The sequence below is a fragment of the Mytilus californianus genome, unplaced genomic scaffold (genome assembly GCF_021869535.1).
Source record: "Mytilus californianus isolate M0D057914Y unplaced genomic scaffold, xbMytCali1.0.p SCAF_12, whole genome shotgun sequence".
Lineage (NCBI taxonomy): Eukaryota > Metazoa > Mollusca > Bivalvia > Mytilida > Mytilidae > Mytilus > Mytilus californianus.
Genome location: NW_026262604.1, coordinates 9,444,493 through 9,460,739, shown reverse-complemented (window position 1 = coordinate 9,460,739; position 16,247 = coordinate 9,444,493). Strand labels below are relative to the sequence as shown.

Below are 16,247 nucleotides of genomic sequence, written 5' to 3'. Positions count from 1 at the left end.
AGAAGAAATCAAAGGTGTAAATTTCTAATCACCCAAGTGAGAGATCTCTGATGGTTTGAATAAAAGGAGAGGTTGGAATATATGTCAATGAGACTGCAATCCAACAACAAAAATGACCATAAGAAATATGGAAGTCAACGTACAGTCTTCAACAATAGACCAGTGTCTATACAGTATTGAAACAAGAGTGCACAGCTGAAATGTCTCGCCTGCTTTACTAACAATTATTTATTTAATGTTGACAGCCGCCTTAAAAATAAAGGTTTTAATACGAGTATCACATGAAGTTAATATCATTGATCGATAACAATAAGGTCAAGGTTGGATGAACCTGGCAGACAGACATGTACACATTAAAATTATTCCTTGCACTATTATAGTTGACCTTTTGCTCATAGTATCCAAGAAAAAAACCAAACAATGAAAACTAAACATTGACCAATGAACCATGAAAATGAGGTCAAGGTCGGATGATACATTACAGACAGACATGTACACCTTACAATTATTCCTTGCACCAAGTATAGTTGGCCTATTACTTATAGTATGTAAGAAACAGACTTAGCCATGCAAATTAAATATTGACCAATGAACCATGAAAATGAGGTAAAGGTCAGATGAACACTGCCAGACAGACATGTAGACCTTATAATCATTTCATACACTCTAAATTTAGTTGACCTTTTGCTTCTTGTATCCAAGAAACAAACAAAACAATGAAAACTAAACATTGACCAATGAACCATGAAATTGAAGTCGAGGGTCATGGCTGATATGCATAAAACCACTTACCTTGAGATATCCAATCTTAGTACTAATTTAGCATAGGACATGTAGAAAAATCGATCTGTTCAGAACACATCTTTACTTATAAAGTAGGTTTATGCATATCAACCCTGATGATACACTACAGACTGACATGTACACCTAACAATCATTCCAAACACCAAATATAGACCTATTGCTTGTGGTATTTGAAAAACCAACCAAAACACAAAAACTTAACTTTGACCAATGAACCATGAAAATAAATTTATGATTATAACATATGATGTATATTTATTTGGAGAGTGCTGTACATGTAATGACTTGTCAAGGAAAACCAAACAATGAGATATTTTGTAAATTATTTAATCATTAAATGTATTTTGTCAATCTTGCAAACATTAATATAAAAATTAACAGTAATAACAATAAATATAAAATATAAAATCAATTGGCATAATCATACATGTACTTCATATAAAGTTTGGTTTACAAATCAAGCACAATTTGAAATTCAAATCCCTGATTATTAATTTTCAATAACAACCCCTCATTAAATTAACTGTAGTAATATAGTTTCATAATATATACATTTTTCCACACATTTTAGGCATTACAATATTGAATGAAAACAACAAAATTTAAATATGTTGTAGATAAATTACTTCACAGTTACAAAATATCTACTCCTAGATGCTCTTGACTCCAATCCTAATTGACTTGGATTGTTAGTTTTCCTCCCTTAGGTAGGTTGTTCTCTCCAGGCACTCTGGCTTCCTCTAACAATAAAAATTTGCTACCAAAATATAGCCATAGTGCTGAAAGTGGCAATCAATCAATCACACAATATCAGAGATTTAGAATACCCGAGTTTATGGTTATGGATTTTTAGACCAAACAAGAAAAAAGAAAATGAAAGAGCAAAAATAGAACGATTCTCTAATCCTTTCAAAACTGTTAGTTTTATAGTCTGATCAGATATGTGCAGAAAAGTCATTAACATCAGCTGTTTCTAGAGGGTCACACATTGTGCATACATATATGATTAGTAAAATTTTTCATATATTACATTTATTTTTGTGAAGGTAAATAACTTGAACATAGAAAACAACCGATTGATGAATATCAAAGCTATCCTTTATCTGTATTTTTTTAATAAATATTAATCTACTGACCATTTTTGGCTGCCATTAAACCCCAAAACTTGTAGACAAAATATATAAAAATATTAATTAGTTAATACACAACAGGTCATAAACACATCATGAAGAACTACTTAGATGTTTTAGATGCCCCCCTAAATTCGTCTCTGGGCTTAGATAATCTATTCCCTGAGAACAAAATCCTTGGTATTACTAAAACTTTAAAGTTTAGTAACCAGTCAATTTATAATTATGACATATCAATGATAATTCATGTCAACACAGATAAACTAAAGATTTTAAATACCGGTTAAATATAAAGCTACAAGCCATTTTTGGTCGTCTTTAAACCCAAAAGTCATAAACACATCATAAAGAGCTACTTAGATGTTTTTTAAACAAATATAAAGCTACTGGCCATTCGTTGCCACCTTTAAAACCAAAAACTTCCGAACAAAATATGAAAAATAATCTCCAATTAAATAACTGTTTGTCTGCTTCATCACCATAATTGTTTCTAAATATATCTTTGACCTTTTCAATATTAAGGTCAGTCTTCTCAAGCCACGCCTCCAATGTTTTGCTGTAGTTTTGCCCATTCCAAATCCAATGGTCTACCACATAAACATCTTTCTGCAAAAAAAAAAGGTTCACCTTATATGAGGGTCTGGATGGGGAAAAGGGGGGGTCCTTTTCTGTATTCTTTCATATTTTAAGTTATTTTTCTCTATTCTTTATACTTTTTGCCCATTATTCTCTATTATTTATATGTGTTACCCATGAATAAAAGGGGATATGGGGTATACAGAAAATGAGACAGCATCCCAATCATATAAGTTGCTGTTCTTCAAAGTGGATTTCATACAGCACCGTCATAAACAGTACAGGAAGACATAATGTTATAATTACATTAGATGTATGTTTCATTATAATACGTTATTCTGATTAGCTACACTGCAATCTCGCTTTATTCCTTAATCAACTTCATTACACAATAAAATTTATCATTCATGATGACACGAGGTCCCACAATAAAGTGCACAGGTAAATTAAATAAAAACTTGATAAAAATCGTGTTTTCATGATCCTAGCTAAAAAATGTAATTATAAGTATTGAATGCTTCTTTTTGTAACTTCATAGGGTTGTAAAAGCGTTGACCGTGCGCACATTTTTAGAATGAAGTGCGGAACAAAATGTACTTCGGTCAACGCTTTTACACCCCAATGAAGTTACAAAAAGAAGCATTCAATTCTTAAGTGCAACTTGGTTAACTACACTGTGTATCAGCACTTGGTGTCCACTTGATTGGTTGCTTGTCTTATGACAACATGACCTCTATTTTTCTCATTATTGGCAACCTCATTTTGGGTCATGATCTCTAAATTTTACATTTTTGGTAACATTATTTTGGGTCGCTGTCTCATTGACTGCTATAGTTCATGTCCTTTCACTCATACCTCTAAGAACTAAAATTATATAAATGACATTCTTCATACTTTTACCGTCTTCAAATCATTTACAGTTTCTGATTTCTAAATTTCTCATATCATATATCAACAAGATTTATAGATTATCTATGTTTTTGAAATCACAAAGAGAGAAAATTATCACATATAAAGATGAAAATAGCGATTATACATTAAACTATTAATTATCTGTCTACAAAATAATCTCTTCCCAATATTAAATTTTAAAAAATCACATGACAATTGTAAAAACTGATTCCAACTTTTATTTGTTGTCTCCCCTACACTACAATTGAAATTCAAGGTTGACAAAAAGTCTGTATTCTAATTATAATGATGGTATTTGTTGCTGTCAGTTTCTTTAAACATTTAAATTAATTTCTTCATACTTTTTTTTGCTAGGCCTTTATCTGTCATTTTATCTTTCTTCTTTTTGCCATGGATTTGTTCCTCCGTCAATTTATAATTGTTATGAATCCCATTGATCTTTTCATATTTTCCTACCTGGAAATACAGAAACAAATCTGCGGAGGGCATAGTTCCACCGGTAAAAAAGTTTTTAGCCATCCATTCTGTATCTGATCCCGGTTTGGTATCAAACGCATAAGCATGTTGTCTGTGACACAAGACTTGAATAAACAGGTAACCAGATGGTTTCAGCCATGATGATACTCGCTGCATTAGAATTTCATAATTTTTCATATGCTACAATGAGAAAATAATAAAATTCATCTTTCTAATAATTACTGTGGATTCATTATTATTTGTGGGATACATTGGGTGTAGGTAAACAATGAATTCAAACCAATGTCTGCTCAAGCTTGCTAATAATATGTGCAAATACTTTTGGGAAGGACGAAAGGACGGATGGTAAACGGTAACAATTTTTCTCAATCCTCGAAAATTGGTATCCACGACAATAAATGAATCGACAGTATGCCATTCATTTGTGAGGATGATATAGATTGGCCAACGTCATATTCCATATAAGGGATAACAGGAATTAACAAAACTATTGGACAGTACAACAAACCACACTAACATAAACTCCTCCTCTTGAGGGGGTTAAATCCAGTTTACCTGTCTATAACATTTTGACCTGATTCCATTTGAGAATATGTGTCTTCTCCAAAAATATTCTAAATAAATAGTGAATTTTTAACCAGAAAAGATTTTTTTTTGTGAAAATTTTAATGCATTCTGAAGTGTGCACAAAGCATAAAACGTCTGGAGTATACAATTAATGCTTATGACATTACTGTTTAGTTACCAAAAACAAAAACAGCATTTCCAAAAATTAAGGAAAATCATCTGTATTGTAGAAATTAAAAGCAGCAAGAACACTTTGAAATATTTAATCAGCAATGATATTGGTTTTAATGCTGACAAACAATTACTGTGAATTTATTATTATTCGTTGGATTCCAATTTTCGTGGATTTCAGGTGTAAACGTGAACCACAAATTTCATTATTCAACGAAGTACAAATTTTCTAGATGCTCTTATACCGACGTTGGAAAAACCATGAAATCAGTTATCCACCAAAATTGGTATCCACAAAAAATAAATGAATCCACAGTATTTCTATTGCTTTCAAACTTTTGGACCACCTAAGCAGTCTCATGGTAGCATGATTGCTTTGAAACCAAAGACTTAAGAAATTGGTATTTGTTGATATTCTGCTATTAAAGCATGTGGCATTAAAGAGTACCCGTATTATTAAAGAGCAAAAACTGATTGACTCACGAGTCAGAATAATGTGTCCGGGTCAGGTGACATATCTTCCTGCGGACTGTTACCTTGTGAACTAGCATGCTACTTTCAAGCTAAGCGTCTTGGTCTAGTACAAAGAAGGATTTATTATCACAATAGCATGTTCTCATCCTAATATGCATGTATTGTTTGCCTCTGTACATTAAACATGCATCCATCATCATCAAACTTTTTGATCTTTAGCATATCTGATACAAGTTATTCCAGAAACTTGTGTTGTGTGTATGGAAATCAGTATCATCTACTTATAGATTATAGTTTAAAGTAATGAAAGCTACTCTAAACTCAGAAACTTTTGCATTCATTTATTATTGTAAGTTTTTAAAATGCAAGATTGCTGTTAATTCAGAAATTATTATTAATGTGTATAATGCAACTGGGTGACTATGGCAATACTAAGAATTCACATTCTGATATCTAATACATATATATCTGTATGCAGATTTTCATGAAATCGCAATAATTAATCTCTTTTTTTTTCCATTCTTCAAAACTTTTTGCAATAATAAAATTATCACAAAAATATCTGAATTTACAGAACTTGGACAGCATCTTGTTGAAATAAAAACCTCACACATTTTTATTGATACCAGGTCAAGGGAGATAACCAGAGTTACTAGGACAAGGGAGATAACCAGTCTCACCAGGACAAGGGAGATAACCTTACTTACCTCAAACATTTCTATTGACATGATTCTGTCAAATCTTTTGTTTGTAGAAAAGAAGTTGGCATCAGCGGTTATACAGTCTAATCTGTCAGCCACGCCCATCTTCAGGGCCTCCGACTCAATGTGTCGTCTCTGTGTGTTAGAATTAGATACACATGTGACCTGACAGTGGGGGTACGTCTGTAATATGTATAGTCCTAAAGACCCCCATCCACATCCCAAATCCTGCAAAACAAAACTTCTAAAATATACAAAGACTAAGCGAATTCAGAAGTCAAATAAATATTGTTTTTGAGCATGGAATAATTTCAATTATTTTGCAATCATTGTATGGGAAAATATCCTGCATGAAAATTATGGTATCGGTTAAAAAAAATTTAAATATATTAATATTATATAATGGTGAAACGTCATTATTATTTTGTTAGGAGAAATATGCAATTTCCAATAAAACTTATAGAATTGAATTTAATAAGAAGTTTTTTTAATTAATAAGAAGCTTATTTGGAATGCATTATAATAAGTCCATATAAAAATAAACATTTGTTATTCATTATTAGTTCCAAGTTGGTGTCAGCACAACTCCATAACAAACTACCTTAAACAAAAACTTTAACCTGATACAAGATGGACACGCAGACTGAAAAATGTAAGGTTCCACTGCTATCATAGGGCGGACATAAAAACTTACCAATACTGACAAACCGTCTGTTATTTTAGCCGATTCACAATAAATCTTCAAAGATTCTACTTCAGCTAAAAATATAGAATATTATTTTGATATTACTCATATTACAGACCAATGTTAAATGTCTTTTATTCAAGAAAGCGATATGAACAATATCACTTAGCCTTCTGGAACACCTGAGATCACCCCCAGTTTTTAGTGTTGCTCAGTCGTTAGTTTCCTATGTTGTATTTTGTAGACTGTTGTTGTATGTCTTTTGATTGTTTTTCATTTTTTGCCATAGCGCTGACTGTTTGTCTTCAACTTAATAATGTTATTATGTAATTTTGATATTTTATCTGCAAGTGCACCCAACTTAAAAACACCATGGAAAGATTATTGTTGAATTAACACATCCCCATGTTTGGTTGTACACCTACCATTCTTTCCAAAGGTTTAATTAAAAGAATTTCTATTGTCCATAATAGTTTCACAAATTGTCTATCAAGAAAGATTTTGCAACTGGCTAATATATTTCAGCGAATTACAATCTTTAAGGTTTAACTAAAATAATTTCTATTGTCCATAACTGTTTCACAAATTGTGTCATGACTGGATAATACTATTTCATCATATTACCTTCCTCCAAAGTTTTAGTCAATTCTGTCCAGTAGCAGCAACTGTACTTCAATCGCTTTCCAAGAACCTACAATATATTACAAGTGAGCAAGGTTTAAGGAGAAAAACATTTAAAAACCTATAGTAACATTACCAGTATGTTTCATAAGAATTTGTAATTTTGATAAGCAGACAACAATCGCATATTAAAAAAATAACAAAAAGAAGCATTAAATTTTCAAAAAATAATAACAAGAGTGCACACTCTGAAATTTTACGCCTGTTTTACTGACAATTGATTTTATGTTGAAAGTCTTAAAGATAAAGGTTTTACTACAAGTAACAAATATTCTTAACATTTTTAAAGATCCATGACAATGAGGTCAAGGTCAGATAAATCCAGTCAGACAGACATGCTCACCATTACAATTGTTCCATACACCAAATATAGTTGACCTATATTGCTGATGGTAATTGAAAAACAGACCAAAACACAATAAATTGCTTCGCCGAGCGCAGCAGGATATGACCGCAGAGGTCCAACCCTGAACAGTTGGGGCAAAAATGGACACAATATTCACGCTTGATACAGGTCTGAATTTGGATTGTAATTAAATATTTGACACATAATAGGTTTCTGACACAGAATAACTGAAGTCAAAGAACTTAGAATTAATTATATGATTTGAATTCATATTCAATTTTTTGCTTTTGTGTAATACACTATGCAGTTGCGAATTGACCCCCCCCCCCCCCAAAAAAAAAAAAATTTTACCCCCCTTTTTTTCTGCTTTAGTGCAATATGCTATGCTGTTGCGAATTGACCCCCCCCCCCAAAAAAACAAAAACAAAAAAAAAAAATTTTTACCACCCCCCCCCCCCCCCCCCCCTTTTTTTTTTGCAAACAAAAAAATATTTGAAGAAATTTTCTTTTTATAATTTCTGAAATCTGAAATAAGAAAAAATTGTCCACCTCTCACAATTTCTTTTTTACCCCCCCCTCCAATTTTTTTTTCACCTCCCCCTTTTTCCAAAAAAAAAAAAATTCTTTCCCTCAAGATATGGTCATAATCTCAATTTAAATTTCCAATGGAGTTTGCAACCATAATTACCCAATTTAAATACATCATAAAAGTCTTAAAATAGAAAATGACATACATAATCATGGCTAAAATTAATATTCCTTAATCATACAAGAGGCTCTCAAGAGCCTGAATCGCTCACCTGTATTTCAGAGGAGAAGATTTTTAAATGTTAGCAAACTTGGATGAACAAATTGTGTAAAATTGTCCTTAAAGGGCAATAAGTCTTTAAGGGGTCAGTTGACAAATTTGGTCATTCAACTTTTCTGTAGATCTTACTTTGCTGAACATTATTGCTGTTTACAGTTTATATCTATCTATAATAATATTTAAGATAATAACAAAAAACTGCAAAATTTCCTCAAAACTAACAATTTAGTGGCAGCAACCCAACAATGGGTTGTTCGATTTGTCTGAAAATTTCAGGGCTGATAGATCTTGACCAATTGAACAGTTTTACCCATGTCAGATTTGCTCTAAAAGCTTTAGTTTTGGAGATATAAGCCAAAAACTGAATTTGACCCCTATGTTCTATTTTTAGCCATGGCGGCCATGTTTGTCGATAGATTAAAACTTCGGATAATACAATTTATAAACTAGATATCCTAAGGAACATTTAGATGAAGTTTGAAGGTATTTGGCCCTGTAGTTTCAGAGGAGAAGATTTTTAAATGTTAGCAAACTTGATGAACAAATTGTGTAAAATTGTCTTTAAAGGGCAATAACTTCTTAAGGGGTCAATTGACAATTTTGGTCATATAAACTTTTTTGTAGATCTTACTTTTACTGAACATTATTGCTGTTTACAGTTTATATCTATCTATAACAATATTCAAGATAATAACAAAAAAACTGCAAAATTTCCTTAAAACTACCAATTTAGTGGCAGCAACCCAACAATGAGCTGTTCGATTCGTCTGATAATTTCAGGGCTGATAGATCTTGACCAATTGAACAATTTTACCCCATGTCAGATTTGCTTTAAAAGCTTTAGTTTTGGAGATATAAGCAAAAAACTGCATTTGACCCCTATGTTCTATTTTTAGCCATGGCGGCCATGTTTGTCGATGGATCAAAACTTCGGATACAATTTATAAACTAGATACCCTAAGGAACATTTAGTTAAAGTTTGAAGGTATTTGGCCCAGTAGTTTCAGAGGAGAAGATTTTTGAAATAGTTTACGACGACAGACGACGACGTCGACAGACGACGACAGACGCCAAGAGATGGCATAAGCTCACATGGGGCCCATTGGGCCCCGGTGAGCTAAAAATTGAGAATGGAAATGGGGAATGTGTCAAAGAGACAACGACCCGACCATAGAGCAGACAACAGCCGAAGGCCACCAATGGGTCTTCAATGCAGCATAAACTCCCGCACCCGGAGGCATCCTTCAGCTGGCCCCTAAACAAATATGTATACTAGTCAGCATTTTTAAATAGTAACTTCTAAAAATAAATTGACAGCTAATCACCTCAAGACAATACAACATTTCTTCATACATAATTTAAAAGCAGTGTAAGGGAGGTAATCCATATTTAACATTGTACTTTTTTTTAATTGTCCATTAACCAGGAAACCCTTGTTTTTCCCCCTTTTTTTGCCCCTTATTCCTACACGGTTTGAGCCATAACCCCCCCTTCCAAAAGCCAATCCTAAAAATCCCTTTGTGGTATGGAAACTTGTGGTATAATTCCAGAGAGATCCATACAACGTTCCACAAGTTATTATCTGGAAACTAGAAAAATGCTTATTTGGGCCCCTTTTTGGCCCCTAATTCATAAACTGTTAGGACTATAACCCCCAAAATCAATCCCAACCTTCCTTTTGTGGTTATAAACCTTGTCTTTAAATTTCATAGATTTCTATTTACATTTACTAAAGTTATTGTCCGGAAACCAAATGTCTTCAGACGACGCTGACGACGACATAATACGAATATACGACCGCAACATCTTTTGCGGTCGTATAAAAACTTCACATTGACCAATGAACAATGATAATGAGGTCAAGGTCAGATGAAATCTGCCAGACTGACATGTAGCCCTTACAATCATTCCATATACCACATGTAGTTGACCTACTGCTTATAGTAACTGAAAAACAGACCTAATCAGGTAACTTTAACCTTGATCACTGATCGATATAATGAGGTCAAGGTCAGGTGAACTCTTGTTTGATGTACATGAAATGTTGCAAGGAACCCATATACCAAATATAGTTATCCTATTACTCAAAATGAGTGAGAAATTCACATGACAAAAAACTCCAAATTTTTTAGGCAGTCGCTAAACCATGAAAATGAGGTCAAGGACAATGGACCACATATGACAGACGGAAACTTCGTACCATAAGGTATCGGCATACAAGGTATGAAGCATCCAGGTCTTCTACCATCTGAAATATAAAGCCCTTCAAATAGTTTAAACTGCTGCCACCACCGCTGCCAGATAGTAATCCCTATGTTTTTCGTAAATTGCGACTACAGATGAGACAAAAATGAATATCATCTGTTTCAGATCAATACACACATATTAATTTCCAGCAGTTAAATTTTTCATTAGAGATACAAGTTTTGAGAAAATATATAAAATAAAAGCTGTGCCATGAGCGCATGATACGACTGTCACTTTTTCAAAGAATAATGTTCCATAACTCCTCAATGTCATATTAGAAATTTATAAAAAAACTAAAGGGAGATTATTTTAATAGATATAAAGCAGTCACCAAAGTTTCATGAAAACTGATCAAAGCACTTTAAAGATATTGTCTGAAAACTGGAAAATCCCCCTTTGTTTTTTGAATAAAACCCCATAACTCGGAAGCGAATAATCTAAAATTTATATAAATCGAAAGGGAGCTTACGTCAATAGATATAAATAATTCATCAAAGTTCCATGAAAACTGCTCAAAGCATTTTGAGCTAATGTCCGAACACTGGAAAATCCCCCTTTTTTAATGAATAACACCCCATAACTCAGAAACATAAAATTGAAAATTTATGAAAATTGAAAAGGAGCTCACATCAATAGATATAAACAATTCACCAAAGTTTCATGCAAATTGGTTAAAGCGTTTTTGAGTTTTTGTCCGATATGTTGACGACGTACGGACAGACTGACGGACAGACATAAGGACAACTGTATACCACAATACGTCCCGTAAACGGGCGTATAAAAACAAAAACACATACTGTTTTGAAAAATTCTGTTGGAACTTCATAATGTTGTTCATTAGCCTTGTCTGTTTCTATGGCAACAGGAGAATTTTGTAATCTTTTGATGAATAGTTTCTTGAAGTGGTTTTGTTTTTCCAAGTCTCCCCCACAATCCAGCTTCTTTGCCCATGCTGCTAAATTTGCTCTAACACCTGAAAAGATATAACTTATAGATTACCATGTAATTACTGTGGTTTCATTTATTTTTCGTGGATACCAATTTTCTTGGATTGATAAAAAATTGGTATTCTAATGGATAACTGATTTCCTGGTCTGCCAAAGTCTGCATACCAGTCTATAGAAAAATTTGTACTTCGTTGAACTTGTAAATTCAAGATTCAGCTTTACCCATGAAATCCACGAATATTGGTATCTAATGAATAATAATGAAGCCACAGTACACTACTAGCCTGTCTACTCTAAAGTGGTGAGTCTGAAACAATTGTGGCAAGGTGTGTTTGATTCCTATTTCAACTGACTAGGATTGCCATGGCGTTGTTAGTTTATGTTGGACTTATGAGTTTGAATGTCCCTTTGGTATCTTTAGCCTCTTTTTTACAAGCATGTAGGTTACTTTAAACAGCAATAAGGAATCAATCAACTTAGAGATTATTCACATTTTCCACATGTGCCCTGGTATCATCAGCAGACTCCCATATTAGTCTGAGGGCTTTAGCTCAAAGTCCTCACTTGGATGGATTGATGATACCAGGGCTTCAGAGATCTCAAATGACATGTAATGATCTATTAATCACATTTTGGCCTCTGAAATTGGTAAGAGAAAATAGAATTAAACAGTTGAATTAAGCTAATTCATCTATTGAATTTGTTTTGGTTTTTTTTGGTTTGAAGATTCAACATAATTATTAATATTTAAAAAGGCAATGGCTACAATACCCAATTCTGAGGCTAATTGCAGAAATGTATTTCTGGATAGGGACCCCATTTCATAAGGAAATTGCAGTTTAAAACAATAATATCATTGTACCTGAAAAGTTTAGCGTTAGCAATTTTTGTATTGTTTTAATTATACAACAGGCCATGTGGATTTTTCTTTTTCAAATTGCCCACTGTGGGCAGAAGTACGTTGTGCACGCCCGATGCCCACTCCATCGCGTGGACGGCTTTGGCATTGGTAGCGTGGATCAGAGGTCCACGCAGTCTCGTGGACATCCGTGGGCACAATATCGGGCGCTTAATCATTAATGGCTGTTAATTTTACAATTTTATATCTATGATAAAAGTTCACTATGATTACATTGAAGGCAAAATCATTCATACACCAATAAGTATCATTGGAGGAAGGGCATGTTATAATAAACATAACTTAATTTAATTTTATACTAAAAATAGGATTCTTTACTATAATTTTATTATAATACACTGGAAGTTGAGATTACCATGCCAAAACAATGCTCGTTTGTTTATTCATTGGTCACACAACGTAAAAGGCTTTATTTCTGTGTCATTTGGTCTCTTGTGAAGAGTTGTCTCATTGCCAATCATACCACATCTTCTTTTTTATATTTAAAGCTTCTCACTGACCCCTATAAAACATGTAATAGACATAGATCGATTCACTTCTGCCCACTTGTATTCCCGTGGACACGTGTGGACAAATGCCCAGGGCAATGCGTGGACAACGTGGGCACATGTGGACAGGGAGTGCCCACTCAATGGCCACGCCCACGGTGGGCCTGTGGAAATAGCAAAATTCATGTGAGCTGTAGTGTAGGTAAATTATTCAGTTAGTCCGGGGACACAATTATCGTCCTTTGATTTTTGTTGTCTACAAATAAAGTCCCTAGTGTGGACAGTGTAAAACTTGCAAATTTTTTCCATACATATTCTTAATTTATTTCTTTATATTTTATGCGTAAAATAGTAAGAAGGGGGTTGATATTACATGTAAAAAAATTTGGGGCATGAATTTTTAGGTAAAGTAGTGATTTGGTCCAGTTTGAAAAGGTCAAAATTTAGTATGTCTGAAGCTGTACAACTGAATTAAAGACCCTCCTTAACAAAAAATTGTCCATATTTTGATTTAGAGGCAATAGACATTTCTATAATTTTGATATAATTTGTCCCAAAAGTAGTCTACTTCACTGTAAAAATCTTTTTTGGTTAGAGCAATTGCAACTTTTTTAATTTGCGTTTATAAATGTCTAAAAGAAATGCTCTCAAAAAATCTCAATTGACATCAAGAGCAATTTATTGAACCTATTGTCTAGGAAAAATTTTGAATTTGCCCTTTTTCAGAGACACTGGAAGACTCATGGCACCAGGATACAGGTGAAAACTGGTCATATGCTGAAATCCTGGGTTATTTGATGATGATATAGTATTGTTACTTTTTGCAGGTAATTATAACCAGTGCTATTTAAAAAATTCGTAAGGGTTCCGCGGAACCCAGTGTCTCGCCTACTTTTTCTGTTAATCGCAGGCTCAACAAAAATGAGGAAGTAAATCAATAAAAATATTCCTCTTGATACTATCTTTTGATTGTAAGAAGCTTCTGTCCAAGTTTGGTAAAAATCCAGGATAGTTTATGAATCTAATAAATGTTTAAAAACTTTAACTGCAGACTGAATGTAATGTTAACTGGAAGAAAACAAAATTTCCTTCTAGATACTAGCATTTGATCATAAACAAGCTTCTGTCCAAGTTTGGTACAAATCCAAAATAGTATAAGAAAGTTATTAAAATTTTAAAAACTTTAACCACAGAGTGAATGTGTTGTTTCCTGGCAGAAAATCTAAGTCCATTTAAAAGTAAAATACTGAAAAAATGGATTTATTTTTTTACAAAATTTCCTTCTAGATACTAGCTTTTGATCATAAACAAGCTTCTGTCCAAGTTTGGTACAAATCCAAAATAGTATAAGAAAGTTATTAAAATTTTAAAAACTTTAACCACAGAGTGAATGTGTTGTTTCCTGGCAGAAAATCTAAGTCCATTTAAAAGTAAAATAAGGAAAAAATGGATTTTTTTTTTACAAAATTTACTTCTGGATACTATCTTATGATCATAAACAAGCTTCTGTCCAAGTTTGGTAGAAACCCAGGATAGTTTAAGAAAGTTATTAAAATTTTAAAAACTTTAACCACAGAGTGAATGTAATATTTCCCGGCAGAAAAACTAAGTCCATTTATAAGTAAAATACGGAAAAAATGGAATTTTATTTTTACAAAATTTACTTCTGGATACTATCTTATGATCATAAACAAGCTTCTGTCCAAGTTTGGTAGAAATCCAGGATAGTTTAAGAAAGTTATTAAAATTTCAAAAACTTTAACCACAGAGTGAATATTTGTGGACGCCGCCGACGACAACGACGACAACGACGACGACGACGCCGACGGAATGTAGGATCGCTATGTCTCGCTTTTTCGACTAAAGTCGAAGGCTCGACAAAAAGCAAAAACGCCAGACTGTTTGCGAAAGGATAATTGCAAAAAAAAAAATTTTTTTTAGACCTAGCTGTGGAACCTTTGCCCTTATGATATTTTTTGACAATTTGTAGACCTAGTTTAGACCCTACATGTATTAGTCACAGGTTTTAAATAGATATAAGAAGATGTGGTATGAGTGCCAATGAGACAACTCTCCATCCAAGTCAAAATTTATTAAAGTAAACCATTATAGGTTTATTTTAAAGTCCATCAGAAGGAACTGACAAATATGACAGTGTTTTTAACACACCACAAAATTTACACTGAGTGCATACATATAAAAGCGTAAAGGTTAGTCCCTTTGGGGATTCTGAGACCAGAGTGATTTTATGATTTGGCCGCCTCAGAAAAGGATTATGTAACGGCATGTCAGGAAATTTATCAATAAGTTTTAAATGCAATTCACATTAATTCAATTTTTAAAAAAATCCATGGTCTTGAGATTCCTTTAGAATTAAAAAATTAGTTTTCTAGCTGCAAAGGTTTGTCTCTACTCAACAGCTCAAGAGAGAGAAAACGACCAATTTCTCGCTTCTGTCAGATGAACCTTAACCCAATTTGTGTCATCTAGCTGCTGTTAAAAAAATATGTGGGCGCCTGCTTAATAGATTTATTTCAATTGATTTCTGGACATAAATCACAATAATATATAAACTGTCCTAACTGCCTTCCACTGGAGACAGATATCATAACAGAGCCAGAGGATATAACTGTACAAACACGTATGTACAGGTGTTTTTAAGTTTAGTGTGTACGTGAAAAAATGCACCTTCTCTCAAAGCGTCATCACTGGCCATGCTGTAACAGTTATAAGTCACACCTGAGCACTGTCAGGTCTCTGAATTGTGGAAAACAGTTGTAAAAAGTTCAGATCCAAAACAATTTTTTTGGAGGACTTTGAACTTTTGTAATTTTCAGGTCAATTCCGGATTGACAAGAAAGTAACACGGATATTCAAGTACTCGTACGTCTTCAGTCCAAGCCATTTTATTTAACATTGCATGTGTGAGCAACCATTTGAGTGTCCCGGGGATATAAATTTGTACTCCAAGACTCTTTTAAAAATTTTCGTGTATATGACTCAGTTTATTTTTTTTTTCATTTTCTTCAGGCGAACTTTTCTCTAGCTGGGCCCTTTTTCGAAAAATATTTGTTTATGAGTTGGCAGTGGCTATCATTTGCCGGCTCTGGAAAAATAGCCTCTTAGGTGCTATTTTACCGGCTCCGGCAAAAAAGCCTCCTTTATGTAGAGTTTTGCTATTTTGCCGGTCTTAATTCAGATTTTCAGTATATTAATTAAGAATAGAGAAATATAGAAAAATACAGTTTGATAAAAAAAAAAACTAAAAAATATGCCTTCTTTAAAACATACATACATAAGTAAAGCATGCATAT

The 16,247-nt window shown here is 33.2% G+C and overlaps 1 protein-coding gene across 1 annotated transcript; it reads right to left on the bottom strand.

Annotated features, from left to right (window-relative positions):
* Positions 1-1,115: 1,115 nt before the first annotated feature.
* On the bottom strand, positions 1,116-15,776 carry LOC127721332 (uncharacterized). The gene is made up of 7 exons (XM_052228084.1): positions 15,622-15,776; positions 11,377-11,552; positions 7,122-7,188; positions 6,507-6,571; positions 5,819-6,040; positions 3,879-4,079; positions 1,116-2,540 (listed from the first exon to the last, which is right to left on the bottom strand). The coding sequence occupies exons 1-7, from the start codon at positions 15,647-15,649 to the stop codon at positions 2,277-2,279; spliced, it is 1,023 nt and encodes a 340-aa protein (XP_052084044.1). The 5' UTR covers positions 15,650-15,776; the 3' UTR covers positions 1,116-2,276.
* Between the last annotated feature and the right edge of the window lie 471 nt (positions 15,777-16,247).

Excerpts from the sequence above, each read along its gene's own strand:
- LOC127721332 (XM_052228084.1), bottom strand. The coding sequence starts at position 15,649 with ATGGCCAGTGATGACGCTTTGAGAGAAG. Across the intron at positions 11,553-15,621 it reads TGATGACGCTTTGAGAGAAG|GTGTTAGAGCAAATTTAGCA; the intron begins GTGCATTTTTTC and ends ATATCTTTTCAG. Across the intron at positions 6,572-7,121 it reads GACTAAAACTTTGGAGGAAG|CTGAAGTAGAATCTTTGAAG; the intron begins GTAATATGATGA and ends CTATATTTTTAG.